General features: G+C 45.5%; 1 protein-coding gene across 1 annotated transcript in view; it reads right to left on the minus strand.

The window, feature by feature from the left end:
• Nucleotides 1-12,500, minus strand: part of LOC311341179 (uncharacterized protein) — a gene marked incomplete at its 5' end in the record, with an annotated part of 46,063 nt that overhangs the window by 3,407 nt on the left and 30,156 nt on the right. The window contains 12 exons of the mRNA XM_084466065.1: nt 1,230-1,441; nt 1,815-1,969; nt 3,551-3,649; nt 4,440-4,664; nt 5,696-5,731; nt 6,325-6,428; nt 6,552-6,624; nt 7,265-7,391; nt 9,621-9,693; nt 9,780-9,878; nt 11,509-11,607; nt 11,735-11,833. Coding sequence (XP_084322191.1) covers nt 1,230-1,441; nt 1,815-1,969; nt 3,551-3,649; nt 4,440-4,664; nt 5,696-5,731; nt 6,325-6,428; nt 6,552-6,624; nt 7,265-7,391; nt 9,621-9,693; nt 9,780-9,878; nt 11,509-11,607; nt 11,735-11,833 — 1,401 coding nt within the window. The remainder of the gene's footprint in view (nt 1-1,229; nt 1,442-1,814; nt 1,970-3,550; nt 3,650-4,439; nt 4,665-5,695; nt 5,732-6,324; nt 6,429-6,551; nt 6,625-7,264; nt 7,392-9,620; nt 9,694-9,779; nt 9,879-11,508; nt 11,608-11,734; nt 11,834-12,500) is intronic.

Here is a 12,500-nt window from a genome sequence, read left to right on the forward strand (position 1 = left end):
GATGAACGACTTGGATACTGTCGTGGAAATATTAATCATAACTATAATTCACAATTATAAACCTTACATTAACCTTGTTTGTATGATTACTAGTCTAATCTAAAAGGAACTGTTTACGTTCTCCTTGGACCTTGGGAGTTCAGATTTGCGTTCCCACTGGAGCCACTGAGTCTGATGCTGTCTGACGTCTTTGTTGTGTAGATTTGTTTAACTGTATCGCAGCCCTGTCTCACAGACCTGCAGACATGTCCACTTTCCCTCTAGTGTATTGCAAATTAACTTGGCCTCTCCCGCCAATCCTAAATGCTCAGAATGGTCACTCCCACTTACCCTTTGTTAACTGTGTATTCCCTACCCACAATGCAAACGTTTCCCTATAAGAATCTTGTTCATATATATTGCAAGATGGACAAAATTGAATATATATTTGCTAAAATAAGGGTGTGGTTTGTGATGTGTTGTGATGTCTGATATCTTATAATACTGTTTGCTTTCCGGTAGCTATAAAGTCAATTCTACAACCTCTGTGACCCATGCAACATTTGCGATAATAACAAAAGAATACTGCTGTGCCGACAGTTGTATCTGTTATCTGTACTGTCTATATCATTGTTTTGTTGCAAAAATGCTCAATAAAAACTAAGTATTAAAAAAAATAAAGAATCTTGTTCACCCTCACTGAATGTATCCTTGGTAACTTTGCTGCCTGTACTTATGTCCCATGATCATGCTCTAATATTAAATCAAACCCCTCCCCGTCACCTCCGCTCCTCTGATGCCAACCTCTCACTGTCCCTAAAACCATGCACAGAACCTGGGGAGACAGAGCCTTCTCCGTTGCTGCCCCTACCCTCTGGAATTCCCTCCCCAAACACATCCGTGACTGCAATGACCTCATACTATTCAAATCACTACTCAAAACACACCGGTTCCATTCTGCCTATAATTCTTAACCACTACCTTTCCTAATTCTGTTTTTGTTCTATCTGACTGTTGTATTGTGCTGTTCTATTTACAATGTATCTACTTTTCTGCGTTTTCTTGTGTTTCTGTGTTTTTAAATGTATTTTAATTACTTATTTTTCATCCTCATCTGTAAAGTGTCTTTGAGTGATTGAAAAGCGCTTCCAAATAAAATGTATTATTATTATATTCCCTAAAAAGAAGTTTCTCTTCATCAGATACGAACACAGGACAAAGGCCGGGTGCCGGCGGGTGGGTGGAGTCACCTGTAGTCCGACTCGTATCTTCTTGGTGAGGGCTCCCTCTGGGAACACGGCCTGCACCTGGGGCACCAGAGTGCTGCTCAGCACCCCGCCCTCCGGGCCAATCAGGTGGCTGTCCTGTTTGATCCGCGACACCACGGCAAAGTACTGCGGGAAGTCCCGGGTGATGATGCGGCAGATCCTCTTCTTCTCCAGCTCCTCCGGTGAGTCCAGCTCTACAGACACACCAGAGTCGCACGTGCTACGTTAAAATGGCTTCACCTTTTTTCAAAATGGAAGATATTTTGCATAGTAATACAATTTATATTGCGTTGGAAGTGTTGCCAAGTCACGCGCTTAGTAGCTGAAATGATGCAGTGCAGCTCACACTTTTAAATGACTCTGCATTTCCTAGCCCTTGCAATTATATTATCCAACATCATTCATGAAATTCTCCAAAGAAACAAAAACGGGTACAGCACGTTTGTGGTGTACCAGAGAATGTCTCTGCCACGTTCAGACTGTGTGAACCATGGACGTGGTGCCAAACCGAAACCCGTATGTACGTGTGCATAAAGGGACTTCTCGTCAACAGGCCCCCTCCCTCACCCTCGTCCATGCCGTTGAGGATCTGGTTGAGCTCTTCCTCGGTGTAGTCGCAGTGGTGCTCTCTCCAGTTCTCCCCCGTCTCGCTCCTCAGAATCACCAGCTCCCTCTCCGTCCCACGCAGGGCAGCAAAGTGGGGGATCTCCACGATCACAGGCCTGCACGTCCGTACAAGAGAGGTACAAGAGAGGAGGACGAGTGTGGAAGTGGAGTGAGGTGAAGGGAATTTATCACAAGTGCGGGGGAGGAGCAAACAATAACTGGAGTAAAGGACGATGAAACGCACTGGGGATTGAACTCTGCTCTGTGCACAACGTGGCCATACATTATTTATTTATTTCAAACATAAATTAGGTGAGGTTGAATAACGTAGCATGGTGAGAAGGCAATGTTTGCGTTAATTACTTTACTTTGCTCAGAATTGATCAAGCCTGTGACGAAGCCATGTTTGTTTTTGGTCAGATGAATGTTTCAGTGAAAGTGTTCAGTGCGGCGCTCTGTTGTTATTTTAGACCCTGCGTCCTTAACAAGCTCTCATTCTTTGAATCAGAAATACTTTGTATGATCACTGGTATTTTACACAGAGCAGAGTCCATTATGTTTGTGCCGTGCTTAATAACAATGCAAAATTAAAAACAAAATGAAATAAATGTGAACAATTTTAAGTCATAGATGGCCACTAAAGCAAACATGGCAAAATAACCAAATAAACCCTTAAGGTACGCAGTTATGATCAGAATAAGGCCTCCTCTATGTACAGCATCAAGAAAATAACACAGAAAACTCAAAAAAAAAGTTAGGAGTAAATTGTAAAGAGGAATACAAAACGTCCCTTGATCTCTGTCCTATAAAATAACACTCTTTCTGTTGTTGTAAGCTTTTGCTTTGAAGTGAAATTAAGTCACAACAGTTTGTTTGATTTTATTGAGAAAATGTACGTATGCCTTTTCTAGGTAATATGCTAATAGCTAGCAAATGGGAACCTTTAATTACCTGGGAACTCTAAACTAACATGGAGCACTTTGTAAAATAACTTGTTATCATTATACACTGTTATATAAGTGATAGAGATACAGCAAAACGTGTGGATCAAAACAAAGTAACAGTGTATAACAATACACTGTTATATAAGTGATAGAGATACGGCAAAACGTGTGGATCAAAACAAAGTAACAGTGTATAACAATACACTGTTATATAAGTGATAGAGATACGGCAAAACGTGTGGATCAAAACAAAGTAACAGTGTATAACAATACACTGTTATATAAGTGATAGAGATACGGCAAAACGTGTGGATCAAAACAAAGTAACAGTGTATAACAATACACTGTTATATAAGTGATAGAGATACGGCAAAACGTGTGGATCAAAACAAAGTAACAGTGTATAACAATACACTGTTATATAAGCGATAGAGATACGGCAAAACGTGTGGATCAAAACAAAGTAACAGTGTATAACAATACACTGTTATATAAGCGATAGAGATACGGCAAAACGTGTGGATCAAAACAAAGTAACAGTGTATAACAATACACTGTTATATAAGCGATAGAGATACGGCAAAACGTGTGGATCAAAACAAAAGGAACACAAGCTAGGAAACAAGGATCACGTCGTTGCAGGGGACAGAATCAAACAGTTGAAGGGAAGGGGGGGGGGGGGGGTGGGGGTGGGGGGGGGGGGGTAACCAGAAGGCCAGGGGTTCTGCGGGCCCCCTGGCAGGCGGCCCATACCCGAGAAACTTGGTCCCCGGAGGGCCCAGCTGCAGGATGCGACTGACCAGGCTCTCGCCCTCGTTAAGAGGGGGCGGGGCCGTGGGCAGGTGGAGCTTACTGATCCGTAGGCAGCAGGTAGAGGGAACGCAGGAGAGAACGTCAACGCACACATCCACGCACGCCACAGCACGGCAACACAACACACACAACGCACGAGGTCACGTCTCCTGGGTTCGTTCATTTGTGCAGATCTGTTCCGTCTTTTGATTTAATCTTGTACATTAACTGGAATAAGTCACTGCTTAAATCGTTTTTTTCTCACGCTAGAGTTTGTGAGCACGTTGCAGCGGTTGGTTTGTGAGGTCCACTCTCAAAGTTCTGGAGAGCAGACCTATGTTTCCTACTTGAGCTTCGTCATTGCTACCTGGTTGCCGTTAGGACTGTACAACGCTTCTCAGCGACGCCCACGCAATACACACAAATCATTTCAATTTAAATCTTGTCACTGTAAATGAAACTGCAACTTATCTCTCCTTCTCTTGCACCTTATAAATCCACCAAGTTCCATTTTGCTCAGTATTTAATATTATTTAATATTATCCTGGAACTGCTAAGCATCTTATTGTGTATATAGTGTATAGTGATTGCCTAGTGTGCATTGTACTGGTTTTAATATCAATATTTGCCCTTACCTCGTGATTGTATTTTTGTGTTTCTGATTGTATTGTACCGCTGCTACGACGACCTCATTTAATAAAGTCATCCATCTGTCCAACAGCCTCACACTAAGCAGCCTCTCGTAGACCCGCAGCGGGGTCGCTTCTCCTCGACGGACACACGATGACCCCCTGGTCTGAGCGTCGCCCCCCCCCCCCCCCCCTTCACGACGCGCAGCGCGTGGCCTTACCCCAGGAACTGGGCCCCCGTCGGGCCCACCTCGATGATGCGGCCGGCCAGCCCCTCCCCCTCCACCATGGGGGGCATGGAGGCCAGGCGGTGCCTCTTCACCAGGCGGCAGGTCACCCGCGTGGGAGCCGAACACTTCCTGGGCGGCACTATGATGCGCAGGCCGTTGTGACGGCAACCGCGCATGGCCCCGCCCCTGGCGTCCACCATGAAGCTGACCAGGAAGCTGACAGAGACACCGGGGACACGCGGTGAACACACAAACAACAACAACAACAACAACAACAACACGGGGGTTCAGGGCTGCAGCCAGTGTTGTGCAAGTTCACACGTCACATGAACTAGTTCAAAGTTCAGTTCATACAAAAGAAAATGAATACATTCACGTTCATAGTTCACCGGTTCAGTTTTGAACTAGTTCATGTTCAGTTCATACATTTTTTTTAGAAACTGAAGAAAAACTGTGGGAGTGAGTATTCTGTGCTTAACTTTTTAAATGAATCCTCTCCATTACCTGCTGCCCATCACTACAATCTCAGATTTTTGTGGATATTATTTGTACACCTGTTTCATTCATCACAACTAAGGCAGTAACTCGATTTAATAAACACGTCATCTGGACCTAAGCATCAATTCAGAATGTCACAAAATCTGAACTAGTTCAAGTTCAAGTTCTTTAGTTAAAAATATGATATGTTCAGTTCAAAGTTCATAGAAAAATGAACTTGTTCAATGAACTAGTTCTTTTGAACTAGTTCATGCACAACACTGGCTGCAGAATAGGGACAGAATACCATGTTGGAATCCTTCTGTTAAATACAGCATACTCTATTTGTGCATTGTCAATATATAATATACAATGCTGTTCTCAATTCGGGTCAACAGATACACGTTTAACAATGTGTTAATGTCCTCAGACTGGATGGGTCTCCATGCAGAGCAGTCCTCTGATGAAACAGCGTTCTCATGTCAATCCACTTCTATTACACCAATGAAGCCATCGGCATTAATTCCACGTACAACTATGTAACACATACATTATGACATTTGCAAGTAGGGAGGGAAGATTACTTTGGTAGGATTACTGATGCTTTATAAGACATTCACATCATTGTTGTTCACATCACACACACTCATTATATAATATGATATGATAGTTATATTATTATTTCATACAAAAAGACAAACATGCATGTGACGTGAGTGAGGATGCTCAGAGGAGACTGAACAGAGCGGGGCCGTCCAGGGGGGAGTCACCTGCTGTTGTCATGGTCTAGGCACGGAGAAGAGTGGCTAGAGGCGCCCAACACAGCAACACAGCAGCACAACACAGGACAGCACAGACCACAGCACACAGAGAGGAGACGGAGAGAGACGGAGCGGACAGAGAGGAGGCACAACAGGAGGAGCATGAGACCACGCCACGAGAGACAGAGAGAAGGACACACACATTATGTGTGGACGAGAGGGGGAACAACGAAGCAGTGGATTAACCAAAGTAAATGACACAGTGCTCATATCTGTGTGAGGTGTGACACTGAGACATGCTGCACTTTATACTAAACACAACCCTCTCCCTAGTTTTTGAATGGTGCAAAATAAAGAACAGTGCCTGTGTGTGTGTGTGTGTGTGTGCATATGTGTATATGGAAGTGTGTACTGGATGTATGCAATTATGCGTGCTTGTTGAGCATGTGCAATTTTGTGTTCCGGCTCTTGTGCATGTCCAAATGTGCACGTGTGTGTACGTGTGCATGCATTTGTGTGTGTGCATGCATTTGTGTGTGTGTGTGTGTGTGTGTGTGTGTGTGCGTGTGTGTGTGTGTGTGTGTGTGTGTGTGTGTGTGTGTGTGTGTGTGTGTGTGTGTGTGTGTGCGTGGACTAACCCAGAATGCAGCAGGCTGGAGGACAGGACCACGTTATCGAGGTGCTCCGTTCCCCAGCTCAGACGGAAAGAGTCCTTATCGTTCTCTCTGGACAGAGACGCCACCTAGAGGCCAGGGACCACATCGTAAAGCAGAGACACGCGTTCAGGCAGAGGAACCTGTTCTTGGTCTCATTCCACTCGTGTGCTCTGAGGAGAAGGCGCGGCCCATGAAGAGCCTCTCAGTACCTGGTGACTGGAGAGCATGTCCTCTATGAGAAGGCCCTCTCTTTGGTAGTGTTGGTTTGGGATCTGGTTGGGCCTGTGGACTCAGATCAGATAAACACATCACAGTCACACTTCAGAACTGACTACACCCTGTATCCACACTGGAATATGTATGTGTGTGTGTGTGTGTGTGTGTGTGTGTGTGTTTACTTATTTTTACATCTTTTTCTTGTTAACTATCTATTGACTTTATATTGTATTGTTGCTTCTATGTGGCTGTATGAGGAACGAAGCATAAGACTTTTGCTCTTTGTGCTTAATAAGATGTAATAAAAGCAATTCACATACAGATTCAGTTTGTGTGTGTGTGTGTGTGTGAGAGTGAGTGAGTGAGTGAGTGAGTGAGTGAGTGAGTGAGTGAGTGAGTGAGTGAGAGAGAGAGAGAGAGAGAGAGAGAGAGGTAGAGAAAGAGAAAGAGAGAGAGGTAGAGTGAGAGAGGTAGAGAGAGAGGGAGAGAGAGAAAGAGTGAGAGAGAGAGAGAGGTAGAGAGACAGAAAGAGGGAAAGGGAGAGAGAGAGAGAAAGAGAGAGGTAGAGAGAGAGAGAGGCAGAGAGAAAGAGAGAGAGCGAGAGTGTGTGCGTGCGTGCGTGCGTGCGTGCGTGCGTGCGTGCGTGCGTGCGTGCGTGCGTGCGTGCGTGCGTGCGTGCGTGCGTTGCTCTCCGGCTGAGCCCCACCGGTCCAGGTTGTGGCTCATGTAGCTGAAGCCGTCCAGGTAGTGACCGGGGAGAGAGTCGTCCCCGAGCTCCCTGAGGTCCTCAGCTCTCAGGTACTCACTGCCGTCGCCCGTCATCGTGTCCTCGCCTGGAGAGACAGGACGGGAGAGGGAGAGAGAGAGAGAGAGAGAGAGAGAGAGAGAGAGAGAGAGAGAGAGAGAGAGAGAGAGAGAGAGAGAGAGAGAGACGGCACGGGAGAGAGAGAGAGAGATATTCACCCATTGACCCCTGCTGGGACCTTCTACCGTTTACTAATCTAATGCCGACAACAAACAAAGCCTTCGCAACCCGTTTGTGGCTGCAATGTAACCGGCAGAGGCAATGGCCGCCCTTCAAAGTACATCCTCTGAAGGGTTTTGATTTGACCAACACCAGGCTCAGCTTGTGATTATTAGTATCTGAAAAAGTTATTACAAGGATACGTACGGAGAAAACTCATTTTGTCTGGACCTTTGGAAGTCCTCACCTTCATCAGACACATCTAGAACCTCCTCAGACACATCTAGAACCTCCTCAGACACATCTAGAACCTCCTCAGACACATCTAGAACCTCCTCAGACACATCTAGAACCTCCTCACCTTCATCATCAGACACATCTAGAACCTCCTCACCTTCTTCATCAGACACATCTAGAACCTCCTCACCTTCATCAGACACATCTACAACCTCCTCACCTTCATCAGACACATCTAGAACCTCCTCACCTTCATCATCAGACACATCTAGAACCTCCTCACCTTCACCAGACACATCTAGAACCTCCTCACCTTCATCAGACACATCTAGAACCTCCTCACCTTCATCATCAGACACATCTAGAACCTCCTCAGACACATCTAGAACCTCCTCACCTTCTTCATCAGACACATCTAGAACCTCCTCACCTTCATCAGACACATCTAGAACCTCCTCACCTTCATCAGACACATCTAGAACCTCCTCACCTTCATCATCAGACACATCTAGAACCTCCTCAGACACATCTAGAACCTCCTCACCTTCATCATCAGACACATCTAGAACCTCCTCACCTTCACCAGACACATCTACAACCTCCTCACCTTCATCATCAGACACATCTAGAACCTCCTCACCTTCACCAGACACATCTAGAACCTCCTCAGACACATCTAGAACCTCCTCACCTTCATCAGACACATCTAGAACCTCCTCACCTTCACCAGACACATCTAGAACCTCCTCACCTTCATCAGACACATCTAGAACCTCCTCAGACACATCTAGAACCTCCTCACCTTCATCAGACACATCTAGAACCTCCTCAGACACATCTAGAACCTCCTCACCTTCTTCATCAGACACATCTAGAACCTCCTCACCTTCATCATCAGACACATCTAGAACCTCCTCACCTTCATCAGACACATCTAGAACCTCCTCACCTTCATCATCAGACACATCTAGAACCTCCTCACCTTCATCAGACACATCTACAACCTCCTCACCTTCATCAGACACATCTAGAACCTCCTCACCTTCACCAGACACATCTAGAACCTCCTCACCTTCATCATCAGACACATCTAGAACCTCCTCACCTTCATCAGACACATCTAGAACCTCCTCAGACACATCTAGAACCTCCTCAGACACATCTAGAACCTCCTCACCTTCATCATCAGACACATCTACAACCTCCTCACCTTCATCAGACACATCTAGAACCTCCTCACCTTCACCAGACACATCTAGAACCTCCTCACCTTCACCAGACACATCTAGAACCTCCTCAGACACATCTAGAACCTCCTCACCTTCTTCATCAGACACATCTAGAACCTCCTCACCTTCTTCATCAGACACATCTAGAACCTCCTCACCTTCTTCATCAGACACATCTAGAACCTCCTCAGACACATCTAGAACCTCCTCACCTTCTTCACCAGACACATCTAGAACCTCCTCACCTTCTTCATCAGACACATCTACAACCTCCTCACCTTCATCAGACACATCTAGAACCTCCTCACCTTCTTCATCAGACACATCTAGAACCTCCTCACCTTCTTCATCAGACACATCTAGAACCTCCTCACCTTCTTCATCAGACACATCTAGAACCTCCTCAGACACATCTAGAACCTCACCTTCATCAGACACATCTAGAACCTCCTCAGACACATCTAGAACCTCCTCAGACACATCTAGAACCTCCTCACCTTCATCAGACACATCTAGAACCTCCTCAGACACATCTAGAACCTCCTCAGACACATCTAGAACCTCCTCACCTTCTTCATCAGACACATCTAGAACCTCCTCACCTTCATCAGACACATCTAGAACCTCCTCACCTTCTTCATCAGACACATCTAGAATCTCTGTCATGGTTTCTGGAACATTCAGCTTGTGTTTCTCTGTCACCGTCTGAAATTAGAAAGCGGAGAAAGAATATTTGTCTGAATAAAACTTCCAGGCCCATGTTATAATATACCTAGAGTGAATGAGCTTACGGTTGTCGTGGTGATGACCTCCTCGGTGATGACCTTGAGGGTATCCACTACGGAGATGTAGCCCAGACGTTGGGCGATGGACAGAGCCGTGTTTCCATTCTGACAGACAGACAGGAACATGTTATTGTTTGGGTAACACTTCACAATAAGGGTACAATAATGAACCATTCATTTACATTAGTTAATGCAAGCCTTAACTAACGATTAAGTACAGTTAACTAATGGTCTAGTTATCATTCAGTAATGTTGTTTATGTTGACTAAGGTATTTATTTATACATTAGTTATGTTAAAAGTAATACCTTCGTTAACATAAAAAATCTTACTGTACGCTATAATCTAAAACAAAATAGTTTACAAGTCTGTGAGTTGTATTGTCATCGACTCAAGACAAGAAGGTCTTAAAGTCGAACTCCTGTTTCAGCCCGAGTTCAACCCTACGAGATTTAAAAGTTGTTGGAAGGAGGGGAGCATGTTACCCACAGGGTGACCTGTACCCACAGCCACTCAGTGATACCTCCTCAGTGGTTGTGTTTGTGCGTTACGGTGAGTACAGGGTGACCTGTACCCACAGCCACTCAGTGATACCTCCTCAGTGGTTGTGTTTGTGCGTTACGGTGGGTACAGGGTGACCTGTACCCACAGCCACTCAGTGATACCTTCTCAGTGGTTGTGTTTGTGCGTTACGGTGGGTACAAGGTGACCTGTACCCACAGCCACTCAGTGATACCTTCTCAGTGGTTGTGTTTGTGCGTTACGGTGAGTACAAGGTGACCTGTACCCACAGCCACTCAGTGATACCTCCTCAGTGGTTGTGTTTGTGCGTTACGGTGGGTACAGGGTGACCTGTACCCACAGCCACTCAGTGATACCTTCTCAGTGGTTGTGCGTTACGGTGAGCGATGCCGTGTATGAAACGTGCCACACACCTTACTGGTGTTATACTACAAGTGTCCAGAAAGCATAGCTCTCTCTCTCAGACGCACACGCCAAAATCACCCACTACTCAGACGGAGTTTGGCACATCCACAAACACCGTGGCGTGTATTAAGACATGTTACCACGTTTAAAAACCAAAAGCATTCAAAGACACACCTTCCAAAGGGTAGCCCTGTTGTCATGGAGATGCAAATCAGTCAAGCCAGGCCAGTGTAGCTTAACGGTTGATGTGTAGTAAGTAGGCATGGGCAAAATGATTCTTTTCCGGGAATCAGTTCTTTCAGTTCCCTTCACTATCACAAATCGTTCGTTTGATTCGTTCGTTCAGTTTGTTAAGTCATATGGTCCGTTACGTCATTTGGCAGGGCATCTCAGGTGTCTGGCCTCACCGCTCTGCTTTTAAATATGAGGTACGCCCGCAAACGGAGCCTTTTAAACCACCAGAAGGTCTCAGACGGTGACGGTGCTCGGGGAAAACAGCTAATTTCTGTAGCACTAGCCTACGACGCCGCTCGAGCATTACGTGTGGTTTGAGAACGTTTTAGACTCAATCAATATGAAGTCGAGGGGAGACGAAGCTCTGTTCGTTTGTATCTTTTATTTACGTGACCATATTTTTATTTTATGTTAAAAAAAAAAGGAATCAGTTCTCTTCTTTTTGGGAATCAGTTCTCGTCGTTCACCTTCGGGATTCGTTCGTTCTGACCGAATCGTTCGCGAATCGCCCATGCCTAGTAGTAAGCGGTCGTGTTAGTAGCTCTACAGTGCTGAAGGCGGGGGGGTGTTCCTACCAGAGTGGTGTTGTTGGGTTTGGCCCCGTGCTGCAGCAACACGTTGATGATGTGTGTGTTCCCTTGTTGAGCGGCCTGGTGGAGGGGTGTGTAACCGTTCTGCACACACAAATAACACATTTAATCGTTTATACACACACGTAATGTTGAAACGTCAGAGCGTGTGCGGTCAAAAATACGCTCTCTTGTTACTCTTATTTTACTATTGTTGTTATCTTTCTCCTACCTTAGTTTTGGCGTTGACGCTTGCCCCTTGCTGTAGCAGGAAGTTGACCATCTTGGTGTTGCCATAGTGACAGGCCACTATCAGAGCCGTATAGCCGAGCTGGAAACGAGAAAACGTGAAATAAGAAAAGGTTGAATGGTCTAACACACACACCTGGGTAGAAATTCAATGATGGTCATATAATATCTTAGTCATGTGTTGATAAACAAAGGCTATTAGAAGGTGAATCCTTTTCTTTTGACGGCGTTCTGGTTTTGTACTGGCGGCGCGTTGCTGGTTGGACCCCACATGACACACGTGAAAACATTACGTGTATGAGTTGTGCGTACAGCTCCTTCCCACTATGTGAGTGTGGTTCTTTATGAGGGCGGGAACCACAGGGAAGCTCACAGTACGACACGCGACACATGGTCTGCCATACAGCGACTCTGCAATAATCAATGTATTTGTAAGACAATCCTATAACGGTACATCACGATATATGTCTAACGATGAATACCTAATGACTGTGAAGAGCTGGAAAGTGCTGGATTTCTGTCTTTATTCATGGACCAAACTAAGTTTTCCAGTAACTTGTCTTTGATTGGTTAACTTCCGTTCCGTTTCCTTCATGGACCTCTGAAGAATAAGTCCCGCCTCCGAGGCTCCGGTTCCCTCGGTCAAATGTCTACGGGGAATAACACGGGGTTTATGAATGATCGTACATAACAAACTCTGTAGGTGGCCGAGAAGTAAAAGCTGAGTCACGTTTTGAACTACACACTTT

Source organism: Micromesistius poutassou (genome assembly GCF_964030765.1).
Source record: "Micromesistius poutassou genome assembly, chromosome: 3".
In the NCBI taxonomy this organism is placed as follows: domain Eukaryota; kingdom Metazoa; phylum Chordata; class Actinopteri; order Gadiformes; family Gadidae; genus Micromesistius; species Micromesistius poutassou.